Genomic DNA, 21,993 nt, shown 5'->3' on the forward strand with positions numbered 1-21,993 from the left:
ATAGCTATACATTTTTAAAAACTAGACGGGACAAGATGCTAAGAAATTCTTAGAGGGATAGATAGGCAATGAGTGGGGTTGGGTAGCCCAATAGGTCTTCACCATCTCCAACAGCTATGTGTATGAACTAGCCAGATATTTCTATTTTAAGAACTTTTGCAAACAAGATTCCGTGGATCTTTGGAGAATGAGTTTTCTGACAAACAGACTCAAGATCACCAGAGCTTTTCTAGACTATCCTGGCTATCTTCATAATCTGTGTGATGATGTACATCTAAGAGAACAAAGAGCGTGACTAGGCAGATACTATTTTCTCCACAGGTTGTATCTATCTGCTCGGTGTGAGGGGCAGATTAAAATGCAGAAGAATATTGCTATGCTGTTTCTACTCAAGAAAAGAAATTGGAAAATACTGCTCCTTAAAGATCCTGGATATTTGCCAACTCACAGGGTAAACTGGTGATACTTCAGAAAGAGACAATGCTTTCATCTAAATTATGCCTGTGGAATCTTACCATGGCCCCTATGTAAATAGTACCACATACTTAAAAAAAGGGGAAGTGTTAATATTCACATAGCTGAGAAGATGCAAAGCAAGTCTGGATTTAATCTAGCCAGGGTTTAAGAACACACAGCACTTAACATGGCATTGCCTCTTTTTGCTGCTTTATTCATTAATACATCATTAAAACAAACTTTTTCCTCCATACCCGCAAACCAACCACATTCTGAACTTTCCTACTAATATTGCCATACCACACTGAACGACTTAAAATAGATACCACTGGATGAAATTTGAGTGAAAACATACATCTTAAGGCTGATTATTTAAAACAGACTTTTTCGGTTCCTAAAATTCATTTAAGCTACATGATACAGTTTGAGGCGGGTTTTCACAGTGGAATCAACTCAAGAGAAAAGCATTCATTATATTGAATTCTTCATCCAAGGTCTGAGGGCTTGTCTACACAAAAACTTCATTTGCAGCAAGCTGAGGTGTAAATCTAGAGTGCACTAGCATACCGCACAGTCGTAATCCTGGTGGACCGTACTGGCACACTAAACGTTCCCTAGTGTGCTTTAATTTACTCCCATTCTAAAGTAGGTTATATCAAAGTGCACTAGGGAACTTTTAGTGCTAGTCAATAGGCTCCACACAGACAGTAAATTCATATCCCAATTTGTGTAGACAAGCCCTTAGATTCCGTGCTTACATTTTATCAAGATTCTGAAGGAGATGCTGCTAAAAGAAACATCTAAGGCCAGATTTTCAGAAGGCATTTAGGCACCTTAAAGATGCAGAGAGGCACCTGAATAGGATTTTCAATTGCAAAAATATATTTTTATGGATTTAGGTGCCAAAACTGCTAACCTTTGAAAATCCCACTGGGCACCTATCTGCATCTTCAGGCCCTCAAATACCTTTGTAAATCTGGTCCCAGGACATCACTGCAGTTATGAAATATGACAAGACAGCCCACAGGGAGAAACATACATTTGATGATTAGTAAATGTGGTAATAAAAATGGAGAAAACCTAAATAGTAGTATGACAAACTGATTTAGGTTTATGTTTAATCCAACTAAAAATTCTACCCAGTTTAACAGACCGTCTCTTCATAAACATTAAGTAGAAGTGTGCACCATAAATGCTGGATTTTGTAAACACATTCTACTTCTGTCAGGTTTCAGAGTAGCAGCCGTGTAGTCTGTATCCGCAAAAAGAAAAGGAGTACTTGTGGCACCTTAGAGGCTAACAAATTTAATTGAGCATAAGGGTAAGACACTTTCTCATCTCTCATTAATTTTCATGGGCAAATCCTGTCATAGGCTAATTCAAGTACAGTACTTAACCTCTGATCACCACATTTTTACGCACACGCACACACACACACGTGTGTGTGTAAGAACACAGTTTTCAGATTAGTCAATGTTATATAGTATTTAGCAGTGTCTCTCTCAGGGTTAGTATACCAATTTTATTTAAAATTGGAACTCCTCATTCTGCAAACCCATATGCTGATATGTGTATTGAGGTTAATAAACCACAAAGTAGTTTATTCCTCTAAATTTCAAGGGCTTATAAATATGGTTTCACAGATTAAGTATTTCAGCCTCATTTTTCCAGCAAGTCAGTTTTCTGGATTTTTTGGATGATGACATCTCACTGCTGTTTCTTGTGATCGAAACAGCAGCAGGGTAGCGCATGAACATAACAGCACATTCCTGGAAGCAACAAGCATCATGCCACCCTAGAGTGATAGTCCTCCCAGTGTTCACAACGCTTTTTGCAATGAGTGCAGTAACACTCTCAGCCACTACAGAAGATTGCAAAAAAAGACTCCCTCCTTTCCTTATCCTATTAAGGGGTAGGGAAGGATGGACCTCTCTGCTTCTCTATGCACACTGTTCTCCCTGTTCCTCTGAAGGGGTTTTAGGTGAAAAGTGCTTTCCCAGGGATCAACCCTTTGGTCTTATCGCTCTCTACTACCTTGGACAGGTCTATGGACCTCTGTCCTGCCCTATCAGGTTTTGTCTCCCACTGTTTCATGTCCCACTCCACCTTCCCCCAGTTCTGCTCTTCGCTCCATGGCCTGTGAAGTGGTCGGGTGTGGAATGGAGTATTCCCTGGCTCTCTCCCTGGCTCCATGAAATGGTTGGAGGTTCATCTCCCACGTTCTCCCAATGCCTCCCTTCCATATTCTGTGGAGGGTTCTCCCCTCCCTAGCTCCTCCTCTACTCCACACAAGAATGGGGGCTCTGGTTCTGCTCCCTCCACAAAGAATCCCTGAGAGTCTCACTAATCTTTCCCTAGCCCAGCAAGGGATAGAACAGTGGTGGAAGTGGGCAAGGAATCACCAACAGGGAACTGAAATAATTTGTATTGACCTTACATCATGGTAGTCTTGTGGGAAAGGTTGCCTGGGGTCCACTGCTCCTTTCCAACCCAATGCAGGTGTTTGAAGAGAAACCATTGGTGGCACTAATTCCACTCCCTCCACAAGAGGAGAGAGGTACAGCAATCACAGGAGGCAAGAAAGCTACCCATCCCTCCAAAGGGAAGAAGGAGAAAAAGAAGCAGGCTGAGAACCAATTGTTCTCTCTCCCAGCCTTCCTCACCATCACGAATGTATGAGTTGGTGACCCTACTCATATATACACAGAAAAGCAGTAGGAGAAGACAAGTTACTGAAGTTTACTTAATGCAAACTGAGTTGGGGGAGTGCAAAAGTAGTGTGCAACTCAAGTGGACATGAACCAGGGAGGATCACTGGGCCAACAGAGACTTCTTCTCTCTGAACAACATACTTCTCTATATGTCCAGTGTAAGGGAAGAATGGATCTTGAATCAATTGTTCAGCTATTGGCACATACTACCCTGGACTGGCCAGAAAGAGTGGTACATCTATGTAAAAAAAGGCCACAGCCCCATAATTTATCTGAATCCAGGAAACAAATTCTTTCTAGAATGTCAGAGAAGGAAAAATGAATATATACTCATTTCTACAAATAACACCAAATCAAACAAAAGACAATAAGACAGCAAAAGATATTTAGAGTGGAGGCATCATAGGCATTTTTCATTTTTGCCAGTTTAAATACCCTAATAATTTCCTTGACATTTCCATACATCTTCCCCTTTACAATCTCCAGGGAACAATGGAGAAAAAATATTATGGACCTAGTAAAACACTGTATATGAGACGGGTTTAGGGCTGGTATTTTCCAGGTGACACAAAGGAGTTAAGACACCAAATTCTCAATGAAAAGTCAGATTTGGGTGCCTTACTCCTTCAGGTGACTTTTAAAGCACCAGCTATATCTTATTGTATATACACATGAGACACATACTATTCTTAGTCAATTTTAAAAAAAAGTATGAATTAGGAAAGAAGGTTAGCATGCCAAGTTCCAAGTGAAGAATCATTTAGCTTATTTATAGAAAAATGTAAAAAGTTGATTTCATAATGCTACAATTTATAAAACTGCCACCAAGCAATAAAATATAATAATTTTCAAAAGACTGTAGGTTGCACATTACCCAAAATGCATACTCTCTTACCAGCGAATAACGATTCCTGTTCAACTTCTAATCCATGAAGCAACTGGATCAAGTGGACAGACACTTCAGTCAGACCCAAATTCCTATTATATAGTTAAAACAAAGAGGGAGTTTAATTTTAAACCTCCTAAGGAAAAAAAGAGAAAAAAAAACTGTATGGAGTTACATCACAAAACATCACAGACTGATCCTAAACTCACTCAAGCCTCTCACCTGAGTTCAGTGGATGCAGAATCATGCACCACAGGCAAAGTCATATTGGGGAGGACATGGGTCTCTGACAGTTGTAAACAAAATGTTAACTCTTCATTCCAGACTGTTAGCATAACCATACTTTCAGTTCTAAGCAAAAAGTTTGCAGTTTCATGTCCCTCACAAGGATTTGGGTTTTTATACCCACCCAATGCATGCTGGGTAGAGGTCAGTGCAGCAGGTGCATATTTGGGATGGAGTGTTAGAGATGCTGTCTTTCAGATCAGTCTGCTCTGTTAATCCCTGGAATCTCTCCAGGTGGATATTAGAGACTTTGTATTACTTTCCAAACACATTAAGGGATAACCCCAGTTCCATGGCTGACATTTTCTCATTCAATAAGTTCTAAGGATACCACAGGCTGTGTGTAAACTGGTTTCAATGCACAATAGCTACTTCATTTGTCTATAGTCACTGCACTATCACTGAAACAATATGGAGCATTATTACTAGTTATTTTTATTACCTAGGATTACTATTTGTAGGACCTCGGATCCCTACTTATTATGGAGCAGGACACCATTGGGCTAGATGCAGTTCAAAGAAAAGGCACCGTATAAATTCACATTTTATCTTTAAAGAATAAATTGCTTGTACTATTATTTTTGTTGTAATTTACCTTTAAATACTGAATATGTATAATTTATGTTTTTGTATAGGTATATGCTACATTACATCTTTCCCCATTCCACTCATAGGTCCCAATCCAAAGGTCATTCCTGAACAATGAAACAGACCACCCCACTGTGTCCTCAACTCCTTCCTTAAAAATAAACCCATCTACACTGTGCACCATTGGCTAAAAGGAAAGCAACAAGAGCTCATCTGACTGCGTACGTACCCCTTCCCTTCTGAACCACCAGGGACAACTACCTTAGCAGTCCACCACTTGTACTCCTCAAAGCTCTGAATAGAACCATAAAGCATTACCATCGGAACAGCTTACTTATCATAATGTGTCACATAACATGACCCTTACTAAATCCAGATTCAGTCTTTTCCCTCTTTGCACTCCAAAAATCCAAATTCATTAGAATTTAGTTGGGCATTTCTATAATTAAATGGAAATATTTTCATAAAGTAAAACTTCAGATAGTTTAAGTAGTTATGAAATATGCCATCAATGCCCCTGTATATTATGCACTACCATTAACTATCAGGATTTTAAAATACCAGACAAAAATGGCTCAAATCAAATTAAGGCTCAAATCAAAATCATAGGGAAATATTCAAAACCATGGAATAAGGGCAAGGAAAATTCCAGGTGGTCATGGATCCTAACTCTAGTTCAGAGGGAGGAATGGAAGAAAACCAGCTCAGAGCTTGCCAGAAAAGACTATTAGGGTCAAAGTATTCGAACAGTTCCATAATCAAAAGTTACCCTGGAGGCAAAGAACTTGTTCCAGTAAATCTCCACCTCCCATGGAGCACACCACTCTCTCCCGTGAGCAGTGCACACAGGAATATTTATGAATATGTAAATTTAGCTCCAAGCTGAATGTTGTCATTTAAAATGTTGTCATTTCTGCAGATGTTTTCAGTGACAACTTGGTCCTCTTTTAACTAAGCTTTAAAGCAAAGAGCAGTCCACATGTACGAAACATGAGTTTCTTTGCAGTGAGCCAAGTGAACAAAATGACTTAGGAATAATGAAGTGACAGCCTCCATATATTTTCATCCAAGGCTCTTATTTGTTTCAAACCCTTAGTATTCCTTCCTGAAAATCCTCAGCTAAGTATTGGCTTGATTTTAAATAGCATCAAAAAGGTTTAAATTTCTAAACCCTGCATATTGCAAACTTGACACCAAATTCAGCTGATCATTTTCCTTCCATCCACAGTTCCTGAACATTTAAAGGGACATTTAATCCTGAACAAACTGTGCCTTTGCGGCAATTTAAAAAAATCACTATGGGCCACATTGTGGCCCCTCCCAAGTGTCTCCCAGGGTATTTAAGGAGCAGAAGGCCACTCACACACAGCCTGTGTACATGGAGCTTCTGGCAAAGCCAAAATAGACCTCTATGAATATTCCCTACTATGCAAAAGGTGCCTTTACACATGTAGCCAAGCTACAGCAAGTTTGGCTATTAGAATTCAGTTTCTTGACAAAATGCATCAACTCGCATTAATTGGCTGTTGAGGCGATCATCAGTCTGGCACAGAGGTGCAACCAATGGAGGCAACATCTTTCTTCTTACTCACTGAACAAGAGATTAAATACTTAGCTCCTACACAGAAACTAAACATAAATTGATAGCTATTCAATAGTCCTCTTAGGTATACACATCATAGGAGACACCACCAGTCCTGGCAGCATTGTGAGTAGAACTGAACAAATAATGGAATTTTTGGTTCAAGGGAGGAAAAGCCAACAAAAAATATCCAGTTCAATTTGAACCAAACCCATTTTTTAATTTTTGTTGTCAAATCAAGGATGCATTGAAATTTCATTTAGAAGAATCGACCAAATTTTTTCAGATTGACTTGAAACGATTGAGTTTTTTGGTATTTTTCCACCCTTTTCTGTGAAGGATGAAAAAGAGGCAGCTTTTCTCAATCTAGGTTGAGGTATGCTGACAAGAAGAAACTTGCACTGTCATTGCTATTCTTGTTCCAGGGATACAGGAAATACTTCATTTCCAAGTGCTGCTAACTGACATCTTCAACCTGTATAGAAATTCACTGTAAAAATATTTTTTTATGCCCAACTTTGAGTTTGGACTCCCACACTGCGCTTCTATAACTCACAGTAAATTTACAGAAAATATATACTACCACTTTCCTCTTCTTTTTTTGCTTTTAAAATATGCCATCACACAACTGTGTGCTTCTTATGTAGATTTTACTCCTGGGGGAATTTTACTCTGCGCCAAAAAAAAAATAAAAATTCTGCACCAACAAATTTTAAATTCTACACACAGTATTTTAAAATTCTGCAAAATTCTGCATATTTTGTCAAAAACAACACAATATAACCATACCAGTTTCAATTATTTTGGTAATTTATTTCAAAATACCTGTCAGCAAGTATGTCTCTAACAATACAGACAACAAAAAAGATTCAGGAAATGTTTTTTGACAATCAGATTCCTTAGTAGGCATACTAATACAAAACTGAGTAATAATTAATTTAAACCACAATACAGAACCATATTTCCCGCACCCCTCAGAAGCAATGCAAAGGCTTGGGACAATCAAGGGTAACAGAGGAGCTGAGGGAGAGGGAAGTAATTGCTGGGAAGGAGCCTAGGTGTGAACTTGGAGGGTTGCTGGGTATGGGTGGGAAAAGTATGGAACAGGGTTGGGGTTGGTTTGTTTTTTTTTGGGGGGGGGGAAGGGGCAGAGAGGGATTTTTAGAGAGCTTCCCCCATGCAGACCCTGCCTGACCCCTAGTCTCTGCCATTCAGTCAGGCACATCTGTCCCGTCCCCATGTATCCCTGCACGTCCTGTCCATGTGTCCCTCCATCCCCAGACACCCACTCCCTCCCATCCCCATAGGTCCCTGCACCCTTCCCCCTGTGGCCCTACACCCCCTCAGCCAGCCCCCTCCCTGACCCCCATGTGTCCCTGCACTCTCTCCCCTCTGTCCCCATCTCTGTGCCCCCACTCAGCCATCCCCCTTCCCCGTGTCCTTACACTCTCTCAGCCAGCCCCCACCCATCTCCATGTGTCCCTGTACCCCGTCCCCATGTGTGTCTATGCCCCTACTCAGCCACCCCAAAGCGGCCCTGCATCCCCACTCCTGTCTCCATGTCACCCTGCATCTCCCTCCCCCCTGTGGCCTTGCATCTACAAGCCCATTCAGCCCCCACCCCAGTCTGTCCTCCGCCACTAGCCCTTATGAGCCTGTCTGTGACCCTCCAGCAGCCCCATGCTGTCTGTCTCCTGACCTGGCTTGACAGGCACTGTGAAGAAGGCACTGCAGGTTCTCCCTCTTCCCTATCGTAGCTGGGGCTAGCCTAGGGCGAACAGATGAAATGGACAAAATATCGGGACACATGGGGGAAACAAAACAAAAAGAAAAGCGGCCAGAGCGGAGTTGCCGAAGCACAAAAAAAGTGGCCAGAGTGGCCAAAGCTGCAATATTGGGACAAATGGCATCCCGACCATGCATCAGGTGGGAAGCGGGACAAAACTAAAAATTGGGACAGTCCCGATTTTATTGGAACTTCTTGTCACCCTAGGCTAGCCAGGAGCAGCGGCTCTGTTTTAGCACCACAGCACCCTCTGGTGGGAAAAAAGGCAGAACTGCAGCAACTTTCCAGCAGAAACTATTTTCAACAAAAAATATATACATATATATACACACACACACACACACATACAGAGCACAGAACTCTGCGCACGCGCAGTGGCACACTATTCCCTCAGGACTAATATTTCATCTTTGCAGCTATATTCATTTATTTGGACCCCTAGCAAATAGACTAATTATGTAAATTGCGTGTTAGATGGTATGTTTTTTATAAAACTTACAAATCTTCATTTTTAAATACACTAAAACTTTTTCTTTAACTACTTTAAATAGATATCTAAGATGATTTACCTCTTTCAGAATCTGGAAAGTAATGACTAATAATTTCACCCAAATTCTTAATGTTTCTGAATTTTAGATGCATTTGTGCTTAATTGTTGTGGTGTGAAATAAAACAATAACCCTTTAAACATTTTGCTGAGTGAAAAGAAGACTACAGTCGTTTGAGAATGTCTGAATAGTTTGCTGTCATAGGATGCAACCACAAAATATTATACAACCCTCATTTTGGATTCTAAGTAAACACTAAAGTCTGAAACATTTAAAATGAGGAAGCAGCAATATAAAACATATTTAAACATTTTATTTATTGCGATTACCAGGAAATTCCATTCACAGCCTTTTTCAGTTATGCAAGTCTTTTAAAAAAAAAAGATTAACGGACGCAACATCCTCATCTGAACACCATCATAGTATTTATGGAGTTCTGTTATTCAACTTCAGCTATTCTGCCCCAATATAGGACAGAAATTCCAATTTCTATCTCACATAGAATACTGTATCTCAGCAATTCATTAAGTCAGGTTTGAAAAGTCCCAGAAAGAGTAATTTTTGAGATTTTGAACAACAGTTTCACATAATCCAGCAACCTTGATATGGCTATTTTCTGGCTGGCTATTACTGTTTAACTACCTAAATTTTTAACAGCATTTTGAAAATGAGAAGTAGTATAAGAGCAAAGTATTACTAGCTCTTTAACATTTATTTTTACTCTGTTTTTTTGCAAATCCAGAGTGGATGACTGAAACTAAGAAATTAAAATTAAACTCTGCTTGAAATACACCCATGCAACCTGAAATAAATGGAGGTGAGTCTACATAATTGCGGGCAGAATCCAGCTCATCACATCCATTAATATTAGACTAACGGTCAAAATTTGTGGAAGTGTACAATTTACTCCAGATAGCATACGCATATATCGAATATATTTTGTCACACGCAAGATGTAAACCTACATGTCTTAAAAAAAGATTAAACCATCCTTCATTTCAAAAGTCAGCTAAGGTTGCTGACTTCTAAGAATATATTCCCTATCATTTACAAAACCCATCCACTTAGAAGCTAAAAAATTAATAGTTAACATCATAAATATTATACTGATCACATAATCAGCTTCCATTATTCAGAGGACAAAGAATAGCATATTTTCATCACAATCCAACAACCTTAACGCTGACATGTGAATTTTTATAATTATTTTAATCTAAATATTTTCTTAAAGGATTCTGGTAAGTGGGAAATATCAGTTAATACACTTACAAGTCAAACAAGAACACAACAGGGTAAAATAAAAGATTATATAAGCACCAAAACAACTTAAACTCTGTAAAATTTGTGTACGCTAATAAGGATCATAACTATACCTCATAACATCTTGATTCCTGGCACACCGAACACAGGCATTCCGTAGACATCTGAAACATTCGGCTATAAGCAGCAGACATGTGTCTAGAGTTGTCAGTTCCATGGTATCCTTGCAGGTCAATTCCATTTCACCTGAGGCTTTAGTCAAGATTTTCAGGAGACTCTGGAAGATACTTTCTTCTGCCATTTCTCTGAAATAAAGTATAACTGCAGTGAGCAAAGGAGGATTATAAATGGGGTGCGGAAATACTGGCTAGACAAGAAAATCTCTCATGAAGTTTATTATTCAAGTCATGGTCATTTAAAATTTAACATTGAAGAGTTGACATAATACTATATTTCTGCAATAAGAAAAAACTTAACCGTCCTGACACACCAAATCTTTGACTCACTATTAGGTATTAGAAAAATCCAAAAGGTCCATTCTAATTTTGTAAGTTATATAAAGTGAACTCTATTCCTGTAAAACCTTGCCCTCCCCAGAAATCAAGGGCCTTATTTTAAGATATGCCAAGCACGTACTTAGCAGAGTTAAAATAATTCTGCATACCAGTTCATCATGAGGACTAAAAAAAAACAAACCCACAGCAACCTTGTGCATCATGGAAAATACCGATTTTAGTCAGCACAGTGTCGAATGAGTCTTAAGTGACACACACACCTCTCACCATCCTTTCAACATACCAAACAGCAATCATTACTGAGTACAGGCCATATATTGACTTAGTTTTCATGGAACTCTAAGTAACAACTCTCAGACCAAAAGCAGTCTAGGTCATCCTAACCACATACACTATTGCTATATACACAAAAGATGCACAAGATCATTTAGGAACACAGGAATTAGGAATCAGCATACTGACTCAGACCAACTGTGTCCAGCACCAGATGTTTCAGAGCAGTGGCCTTCAACCTTTTTTCATTTGCACACCCCTAAAAAATTTCAAATGGAGGCGCAGACCTCTTTGGAAGACTTAGACATAGTCTGCAGAACTCCAGGAGTCTGCTGACCTCAGGTTGAAAACCACTGCTTTAGAGGAAGGAACAAGAAACTACATAATAAAATAACCCACCCAGAGAGAAGTTTTTCTAGTCCCAGAGTGTTAGTGGAAAGTTTATATCCTGAAACATGAAGATCTAGATCCCTGGTAATCCATTAAATGTTTAAACATGTTTGAATCTCACTACACCATTGGTGTACATACCCTGTAACAGCAAGTTCCACCAGTTATTATCCTTTTTTGTAAATAATCACTTTCTTTTACCAGCTTTGATTTAGTGCCTTTTAATGTCAATGGATGACCCCTTGCCCCGATATCTTCTGTGGTAACTTAAGTGTGCATTCCCTGCTTTCCTCCTCCCAAACGTGAATTCAAGGATTTGAACTCTCACGTTCAAGAAGGGCACAAGGAAATCCGAGCACCATTAGGTGGTTGCAACCTTAACTCCATGTTTTCAAAAGCTTTCCATTAGCGCCAATAGGCTTTGGATCAGGCCCTATTCTGATGAAACCAAGTTCTATAAGGAGCTAATACTGCACATTCACATGAAGAGCAAAGGGAAAGCATAATCTCAAAAAGTCTAGCGGTTAAGACACTGGAATGGAGCTCAGGGATCTGGGCTCAATTTCCATCCTCTTCCACAGACTTCCTAGGTGAGTGAATGCAAGTCACAATCTCTCTCTCAATTCCTCAACTCTAAAATGGAAATATTTTTTCTCCCCACCTTCTATCTTTATTTAGTTTGTAAACTCTCCAAGGCAAGATCTGTTGTACGCTGTGCATGTGCAATGGGGCTCCTATCTCAGTTGGGGCCTCTATGCATTACTGTAATGATTATTATGGAGCAAGGGTCTTCACATGATAAGAGAGATGGAAGGAAGAGGCAGCAAGTTCAAGATTGACTGCATTCCCAGGAGTGCAGGTTGGTGTAAAGGGAGAAAAACTGCTAGAACAGGAGAAAAACTATGCAACTCTTGGGAATATCTTGCCATGATGTGGGGTCTAAAAAAAAGTTAGAACTATAATTATATGAGTGGAGGTTTCCTCTTATGTACAGGCCATTCCACTCTCACAGAGTTAAAGCAGATGAAGAGAATTGATGCTAAAATGTTATGCTGGAGTTTACACGCACATTTCTCACAAAAGCAGCAAGCATCCAGGTCCTCTGTCACACACAGATGTGTGAAAAGCTTCCAGAAAGAGCTGTTGGAATATTTATTTTTTCAAAATTTATGTTTAGAAAGGGGATGAACATGACAGATTAAAGCCAGTCAGTAATTCATATTTGATACAGTATGAATTCCAATGAAACTCTGCTACACAAGAAAGTGCAGTATGGTGTCACTTTAAGAACAGAGAGTTTAACTCATTCCAACACTGCCAGCCAGATGCAGCTGACATGGAAAACCAGGATCCAGCCACTTTGACCCTTAGACGGATTTAAGTTGCACACGAGATCACAGGAGCATTTAATGCTACATCTTGAGAGCGGCAGCAGCGAAATATCTTCCAAGCTAAATACTGGGCCAAAAGGAGATAAAAATGGGGAAGAAATGTTCATCAACACAGGTGACAATGATCATGGTACATAAAGAGATGATTATGTTTCATTAATGTAATGCTTGATCAGGAAGAAATCCTGATGTCACCATCAAATATCCAGCCATACAGGATAATGAATTCTGTCACACTTACACCAAAAATGGTCATTTTCCCATAAACCAAACCATGAATAAAAAAGTCACTCAATCAGTGTTAAGAAACTCAAGTACAGATAGCTGCAAAAAAAATATTTTATTTTACAGTACAGTCAGTACTATACATCTAGATGAATAACCTGTCCACAATCACTTTCTTTTGCAATCTTATATTTTGGTTGCCAGTTACGTTTGTTAATTGAATTTTCAGATGTAAAAAACTAACGAAGAAGTAACTAAGGGATATAACACTGCAAAATTTGCCCCTCAGTCATGAGAAAGGATAGGAAGGAAAGCGTTTCACTTGATGCATAATAAGTTATTTTGTTTGGTTTTAAAATATGAAAAAAAAACATGTATTTGACTAAGGCCTCCCACTGACAAGGACAAGAGTGCAACTACTGCCATTTACACACACAAAAAGCCAGGAGATTACACGATTTGGAGACTGACATTCCACAGAATCTATAAATAAATACATCCACACATACATAGGAACTTTTTTCCCAACACTGAAGAGACAGTGTCTGGTAAAGGAGCACCCAACTATATTCAGAGTCACGTTTGCTCTGTTGAGTCAAGATGCCATGCAGAACCATTAACAGCGCAAGTGTTTAAGAGCAGTACACCAATTAAGTTACTCAAAAAATAAAAAACTTTCATAGTCTGTTAGCAATTCCCTTTATTCTTACCTATGTTGTGAGTTGGAATACCACATGGAACTGTTTGGTAAATTTTCCTGACTTAACTTCAAAATATAGAAAATCAGAAGCTAACGTGAGCCACCCCTTTCTAATAGACATTGGTCAATTATTTTAAATTGGTAAAAGACAAGCAAAAGCTCTAAGTACAGTTGTTGGGGGTTTTTTTTGGGGGGGGGGGGTTAAAGTGTGCTCTAACTCGCATTATAAAAACAATTACAAAAGGCTTTTCAATACAAATATAAAGGCTTATTCTGTTTAGCAAACTGCAGCTGTACAGCACAGGAATTGTTCAGAAAGCCATTTTAACTGTTCACTGGATCATGAAATTCAAGCTATTGTGATAGCCTATATTACAAACAGAAATAAGATGTTTTGGTTAAAAAGGATAATCTGAAAAGTTAAGAAATTTGTTCAGAAAAAGGTAGCACATCATGATTTTTTATAATATACTCTAGTAAAATATTAAGGTCTGATTATTCTGCCAGTTTCCAACAAACTATTTTAAATGCCAATAGTTATAGGTTTTTCTATGTTGCTCCTCACTGTAGAATCTGAGCACTTGAAACACATGAATGGATTTATCTTCCCTCTATTAACAAAATTGGGAAGTTCATTCCATGTATGTGGCAGTGAAGCACAAAGAGATCAATTAGTTTTATGGGTGCTTGCCAGTTCCAGAAGAAAAAAAAAATGCCATAAACGACGTGCCTAAGGTCACACAACAAGTCAATTGTAAGAAGCTTGTTAAGAAGAGTTCCTGCTACTACACTTGCCCCTAAACCCCCTGGCCAACATTTGTGGGTTTACAATTTTTTATTTTTATTTTTTTGGCTGGTGGGGTAAACTAAAGTTTTTCCTCTTTCCTGTTGCCATGTGAAAGGCCCACAAACATACAAGTAAAACAGTGACATTGACTATACTCATAATGCTGTGGAATGTACAAAGTAAATTTGAAGAAAAATAGTTTCCTGTAATCTGTTAAATATTTGTATTACCATAGCACCTAGGAGCCCTAGTTATGGACCAGGATCTCATTGTGCGAGGTGCTGTACAAACAGAAAAAAGAGATGGTCCCTGCCTCAAAGAGCTTAATTTTTGATGCTACTTGTAATATTAGTAAGTAAAAACTTCAGGCAGAAGTATGATTTAAATTACCATGCTCCTTTAAGCATCGCCAAAACTTCATGCATTTCTGATAAACTTATTACATTTTCCATATAGAGGATCATGCTCTCCCAGTCTTAGGTCAGCCCCCTTTTACATGGAAGAATTTCTGTGTTCATTTAATTTGCTCTTTTGCCTTTGTTATTGTGAGATGTTTGCACCATGCTCTGAAATGTCTAGTTTGGGCTCATTTTGCTTTGCTCCCGTAAGAGTATCCATAGTCAAGAACACTCCACTGATAAAGGGCTGCTCACTGAGTGTGCCAGTTTCACACAAAGTGCAATCAAGTTCCCATGTTCCCATTGAGTGCAAGTGTTTTGATAGCTCACAGATGGAGAAGCATGCCCTATCCCAAAAGGGACTTCAGAGATTAGTACCAGGACCTTGAATTGTATTCAAAATTGAATGGGGAGCATATAGAGATTCAGCCTAGTCTATTCTGTATTTTCTCTTGTTTAAAAAGAGTTGCCCAAGTTGGAGTTGTCATGCTTCGTATATTGCAGCCCTAATAAAGGAAATTACAGCAGCCCAAACAGAAGGTTAAAACACAGATTACAGCAGCCATGTTCTCAGCTGAAGCACAATCAATCATCTGGTAAGTCAAAAGCAGAAAGTCATCATCAATGTATACAGTTATATTTCGCTGTTTCTTATTAGAAAAAGCTTCTGAATATTAAAAAAAAAAAAGTAAACATACAAGATCACACCCTGCAGTTAGCGGTATTGCCAACATCATATATTTAAAATGCATGAGTAAGGCCCAAAAACTCCTAAATAAAATGTTTAAATCTTAATTTTTTAAACCACATTGTTGGATTCTTTTTACTTCCACTTATTTATTTGTTAGGTACTTGTACAGTCCCATTACCATAGTATCTGAGCACCTTAAAATATTTAATGCATTATTCACAGAACATCCCTGTAATGTAGGTAAGTGCTATTGTCCCCTTTTTTAAAGTTGGGAAACTGAGGTACAAAGAGTAACCCACTTGGCCAGGGTCACACAGGAAGTCTGGGGAAGAATAGAGAACTAAATCCGAGTCTTTAAAGTCTCAGGCTAATACACTAACTATTGGACTTTCCTTCCCCATTTGCTTCCTGTTTTTTTAACCTTTTGGATTCATCTTTTTAAACTTTTCTCCACTGTACCAATATAGCTGTGCCGCTGTAAGATTGCTCATGTAGCCATGTTATGCCAACAGGACAGAGCCCATTGACATAAGAAAACCAGCATCAATGAGCAGTGGTAGCTATGTTGGCAAGAGAGCATCTCCTGCTGACATAGCATTGTGCACATGAGCGCTTATGCTGGCAAAACTTACATTGCTCATGGCAGTATTTTTTTTACACCCCTGAGCGACAAAAGTTTTGCCAACATAAGTGCTACTGTAGACATGGCCTAAGACTTATGATCTGGCCCAATTAACAGAGAAAAAGTAAAGCAGCATAGAAACATGAGCTTTGGGCAGAAAGAGATGCGCTTGTGTCACAAAATTCAGATCCAGACCTCTTAATTTGGCAATGGAATTTTGGGGGAAGGATGTTCAGATCCAGGGTTTTGATTCAGACTATTCCCTAACCAGAACCCCACCTGTTGTTGCATTTATTATACCACTCCAATAAACCCCAGAAAACTAGGCGCTCATCCTCACCCAGAGTGAAAAGAAGTCATTGGTCCCCCACCCAGAGCCTGAACCGACCAATGTTGTTAGAATGTTTATCATCTAGCTATTCCCCTTTCCTTCACATCTAGAAGCCCAGCCTTCGGCCAGAGACAAGACAACACCACCTACAAAACAAGTAATACATAATGGAGAACAGCTAGCACCCTCTTGACTCATCCTAAGCATATCAATGCAAATAAAGGTAGCTTCTCTTCCTCCCCATTCAGGTATTGATGCAATCAATTTGGTTACAGTTATTTTCACTTTCTGGTTCTTACTGTTGCAATGTTTGCATTTAAAACACTGCAAGGTAACGTTTATTTGTTTAACAACCAAACAGTCTCACTGAATTTCTTTTTTTTTAATTGTAAAACCACTACTGTTGGCCTTTGGTTTTAGAAGAGCTTGCTTTCACAAAATTTAAGGTTTTGCCTATTCTAAGTGTACAGAGTTCCTTTAAAACTTTTATTAAGCTTCAATCATTTGTATTTGACTGCTTTTTGCAAGTAACTTGGCTGGGATGGTGAAGTTTGAACAGACACATCATTGACTGTTCTCATACAAGAGCTGAGCTGCGAACACTGCAAAAGGAACACTTACATCTATGTACAGTGAGTATTTACACAAGCTCCACAGTGCAGTTAGACAGATTCAAGATCCCAACTACTGATCTCTGGGAGCATAACACTTTGGTGGCAGGACACCTGACTACAATACCCCTTGTTTAATCACTTAGCCCTTGTTTACAATCAATATTGCTACTTCTCTCAGAGGTGTGAAAAATCCACACCCCTGAGAGATGTAGCTATACCAATCTAACCCCCGTGTAGAAAGTGCTAGGTCAATGGAAGAATTTTTCTGGTGACCAAGTTACCACCTTTTGGGAGGTAGATTACCTACGCCGACGGGAAAACCCATCCTGTCAGTGTAGGTAATATCTACACTGAAGCACTACAGTGGCACAGGTGCACCGCTACAGCCGCACCACTGTCGCATTTTAGTGTATACGTATCCTTAGATGCATACCTTGGCTAAGTTTTCGGTCTAAAACATATTTCTAGCAAAAAATGCAGATTTGCTGACAATGAACAATTTGGCAAAACTAACTCAAATTCACAAAATGTGTCATTTAGGGAAAAAATGAAAGAACATGCAAAAAACCCCAAATATTTTGTTTTGACATTTTCTAAACATTTTGATTTTAGTTCAATGACTTTTTCTAAATCTCCTTCAATTTTATTTTAAAAATTCAAAACTGTTTAAAAATGCTCAAAAAAATGAAATGCTTTGTTTGACCCAAAATGATTGTTTTTCTCAGTTTTTCAGAATTGCCATCAAACCAAACAATCTGTTATTTGTCCAGCCCTACTTCAATAAGTTCCCAAACAGCAGTATTTAAACACAGGCAGATGAGACAAATTGTGAACGTTGCCTACGGTCACACAAAGCAGCTGTGACCAGCAGGGAATCAAACCTGGATCTTGAGCCCTGTTTCAGTGTCCTAAGCATAAGACCAGATAAAAAACTAAAGAAGGATTTAACTAGCAATATTAGCCTTGAAAAAAACACAAACAAAAACATAAACTGTAGACATACACTACCTCACAATGCCACATGGGGCATGTTCACATTTGAACTGAAAACAATTCCCAGCTCACTAGTTCTGATCCCACTAGCACACTAAAAATAGTGTAGCCATTGTGGTGTGAATGGGCAGGACTAGCTAACCTAACTATTTTTAGTTTGCTAACTTATATCAAGCTAGCATGCATATGCTCCCTCCACTTTGGAAGTACACCCCCGCTCAAAACATAGACATACCCCAGGTTAGGGGAAGTAGAATTTGAACATATAGGCTCAAGAATATGAATTTAAAAAACAACATGTAGATGTGTTAGATTTTTAACACAAACATACAAATAACCTACCTTGTTTTATCTTCGACATACGAGTTACAAGCTAGTGTTCCTCCTAATCCTGTAACTGCATCCACCTGGGTCAACGCTTGCACCTAAACAGAGCCACTGAAGCCAATGCAGCTCCACATCAGTGCAACAACCTGCTCATATGGGTCCACTTACATGAAAACTATAATAAAAATAATCACAACTCTGTCTGAGTTTTCTTTAATAACTACATGCTTTGTGTAACATTTAAGATAATAAAATGAAGAGATGTCTTTTTCCCATTTGTTTACTTTCAGCAGAGCTTTGTTTAATTTCTACAACAATTGTCAGTTTCATTTTCTAATCTTTCTTTGCACTGGCATACCATCATTCTGGACTGTAACAAACATGCCCTGGCCACCCACTCAAAGGCCGTGTCTACATTTGGATTTTAGCTACTAACGTTGCAGAACTGATGCAAACCACTAGCACAGACAATTTGCACTGCTACAGCTTACCCATTTCACACCTGTGCTGCTCTGGTGTAAGCTGTGTCGACAGTAGTGGTCTGCACCAGTGGCTAAAATCTCACTTAGGCAAGGCCTAATAGTAATGAAGCTAGTCCCCGGGGAGAAAGAAGCAGTTGTTAATGACAGGTTTCAGAGTAACAGCCGTGTTAGTCTGTATTCACAAAAAGAAAAGGAGTACTTGTGGCACCTTAGAGACTAACCAATTTATTAGAGCATAAGCTTTCGTGAGCTGTAGCTCACGAAAGCTTATGCAGTTGTTAATGTCTCCCTGAACCAGAGGCACATGCAGGGAACAGAGACAAGTGCAGGCAGAGAAGGGTACTCTCCCTCACCTGCTCCCCATGCTCTGGTATGGAAGCAGGGACACTCCCAGGATCTATACACAGAGCAGAGAGTACAGGTAGGGGGAAACTATATTTCCCTTACCTATCAGACCCCAAACCATAAGTGATGGCTCACAGGCCACCTGTCTGCTTCATTAGCCAGGGGCCTAGCAAAAGAAGGAAAGGCCCATCTTCATTTCCCAGATCATTCCAAGTGACCAGGAAACAGATGACTGCTGTAGAATATTAAAGAAGATAGGGCTGCAAGAGCACCTGCAAGGGGGCACCAGTATATGTCTGGTCCTGTTTTCCCCAGACCCACTTGTGACCCACCCAGACACTGGTAAGCAAGGCACAATGAAGACGAGAGTTTAAGAACTACAACAGCTGTTGTAAGCTTTATAGCCTGGCATGCAGACTTGGTTTTTAAGTTACACGATTTCAAAGCACCCCCTTCAATGGGGAACAAGAAAGCCCTGAAACCAAACATCACTGACAGGGTTATCACTAGCCTGCGGCTACCTGAAAAGAGCAGGGATGTAATTTAAACTAATCTTGAAAATTAGGCAGGGACCCCTCTGCCTCCTTACAGCCTCACCACTACTCCCAGTCCCCCTACGCACAGAGAGCTCAAACAGACACTGCACTGCCCCAGTCCCTCACACCCCTGTGGCCAGGAACAGACCAGCTCCCCACATGCAACACACACACACAGACCCCCAACCAGGCACAGGCCCAAGGTCTACTCCATCTCTCCTCCTTGCACACACCTTAGTACACGTACACACAGAGCCGTACACCCCAATACACGTGTACACACACACCCATGACGACGACGCCCCCCCCCAGTACACACACCCCCCAGTACAGCCCCATACCACCGGTAAACGAAACGTCCACACACGTCCTTACACCCCCACCACACGCGCACCCACACGACCCACACACGTACACCCCGTCTCCGTCTCCACCTCCGCGCCGCGCTGACCCCCCCCCCCCCCCCCCACACACACACACACACACACACACACACACACACACACCCCGGCCCCACGTGGCCCCCGCGGGGCCCCTCCTCCCCGCTACCTGGGCCGCGCCTCCCGGAACAGGCCCGTCAGCCGCCGCACGGTCTCCAGGCGGCCGGGGGCCGACGAGGCCTCGGAGAGCCGCTCCGCCCGGGCGGCGAGTCCCAGCCGCGGGCCCAGAGCGCGCAGCGCCGCCTCGGGCCCGGCCGCCGCCATCGTGCGCCTCTGCCCCGCTCCGCCCCCTGCCGCTCGGCCCGCCGTGCGTGGGCAGGCCGGGGTGCTGTGCGCGGCGCGGCGCGGGGGCGGGGGCCGCTGTGTGAGCGCTGCGGAGGTGTGCGAGAGATGCGGGCGGGCACGTGTACGGGGGTGCGGAGGTCGGGGTGAGCGCCAGGGGTTGAGTTCAGCCGGAGCCGCCCAGCGTGGAGCTCCAGGCCAGATTTTCAAACCCGCCGGACCCCTGGCACGCCCCAAGGCTCAGGGAAACATCCCGTGAGGCTGTATGCAAGCCGTGGGGATGCCTGTGTGCGCAGGTATCGGTCTATGCAGGCGTGTAGCTACGTGTGATGTGCATGGGAGTGTGTGCACATGTGTGACTGTATATGTGCAGCTGCGTGTGATACCTGTGGGCATGGTCCAGATAACTGTACATAAGGGCTGTCCATACGTTACGTAATGCATTATTGGATGGATGGGTCCTTAATTTTGCATGACAGAATGTTTGTCTCAGTGTTATAAAGTATTACAAAGGTCTTGAAACTCACAAAAAGGTGTTACATAATTTGTGGACAGTCCCCACCTGTAGGTGGGTATGTAAGAGACATATAGTCATTTTAAATGAAATTGTTGGAAGTAAAACAAAAACCCAAACTCAGGGAATGTGCAATTAAGTTTCCATCACCAAATATAATAGAGGGAGATTTGTTGCTTCAAGCAAAGTCCTGCTACCATGCAGCCTATCTTAAGGGTACGTTTGGATGGATTCTGTTTTTATTGATTTCACCATACACACAGAAACGGACAAAAATATTTCCATCAGTAATAATGGAAATTTACAGGTAGACAAAATAATAAAAATGCTGCTTGAGAGCTTATTAGAGTTTGACGTAAGGATATTTACTTGTATTTTTTAACATGTGATGTTCACAATGTGTGTTTAAATGACTATAAAGCTTTAACTTTTTGACTCTCAATGCCTACTGTCATTAAATAATTATTTTCTGATCCCCCATTGTCTGACCACCCCATATTTTCCCACAGCTATGAACATTTAAATTGATAAAAATAGAAAAAAATGCTTAAAAATAAACATTGATAGTAGCCATCGAAATTATAAAAAAAAATTAAATTCTGCCAAGCCTAATTGAAGGATTTTGATTAGTGGGATGTAGCTGTTGTTGCCTTTCTCCTATTCAGTTGTATGTGTAAATCTTGAACATTTATGTCTTCTGCAATCAGTAGGAAGATGAGTATGTCATGGGGGTTACAGATTCTCTGATTTTCTGTCTTTTTTTCCCTTGAGCACTGTGACTTTTCCTTTTTTCATTTCCTCCACCAACAAGTTTGAAGACGGGCCACTGAGGTTGGGAGGAGTGTGAATACCAGTGCATAACCCTTCTAGCAGCAGTAGAGGTGAAGGTTCCCCATCCAGAGGTAAAGCATACCCTGGCTTTATGCTAGGTTTTTTTGCCTCAGATTTCTCGCCATTGCTGCCACCACTTCAGCTCAGCAAGTAGCAGCAATGTTGGAAGCACTGGAAACACAAGACATCAGTGCCAGATAAAGC

General features: G+C 40.6%; 1 protein-coding gene across 11 annotated transcripts in view; it reads right to left on the bottom strand.

The window, feature by feature from the left end:
• ATXN10 (ataxin 10) overlaps nt 1-20,476 on the bottom strand; it is a 338,097-nt gene extending 317,621 nt beyond the window's left edge. For 6 of the 11 annotated variants that reach the window (XR_012155473.2, XR_012155474.2, XR_012155470.2 and 3 more), the window contains exons 1-3: nt 20,272-20,475; nt 10,216-10,407; nt 4,063-4,145 (exon numbers count right to left, since the gene is read on the bottom strand). Coding sequence is in view for 6 of the 11 variants with exons in the window: in XM_073315943.2 (XP_073172044.1) it covers nt 4,063-4,145; nt 10,216-10,407; nt 20,272-20,426 (430 nt within the window). In the remaining 5 variants the exon portion in view is untranslated. Of the gene's footprint in view, nt 1-4,062; nt 4,146-10,215; nt 10,408-20,271 lie in introns of all 11 variants that reach the window. The other 5 variants (XR_012155466.2, XR_012155465.1, XM_073315935.1 and 2 more) reach the window with 3 other exon arrangements.
• Between the last annotated feature and the right edge of the window lie 1,517 nt (nt 20,477-21,993).

This window comes from Lepidochelys kempii, chromosome 1, assembly GCF_965140285.1.
Source record: "Lepidochelys kempii isolate rLepKem1 chromosome 1, rLepKem1.hap1, whole genome shotgun sequence".
NCBI lineage: Eukaryota > Metazoa > Chordata > Testudines > Cheloniidae > Lepidochelys > Lepidochelys kempii.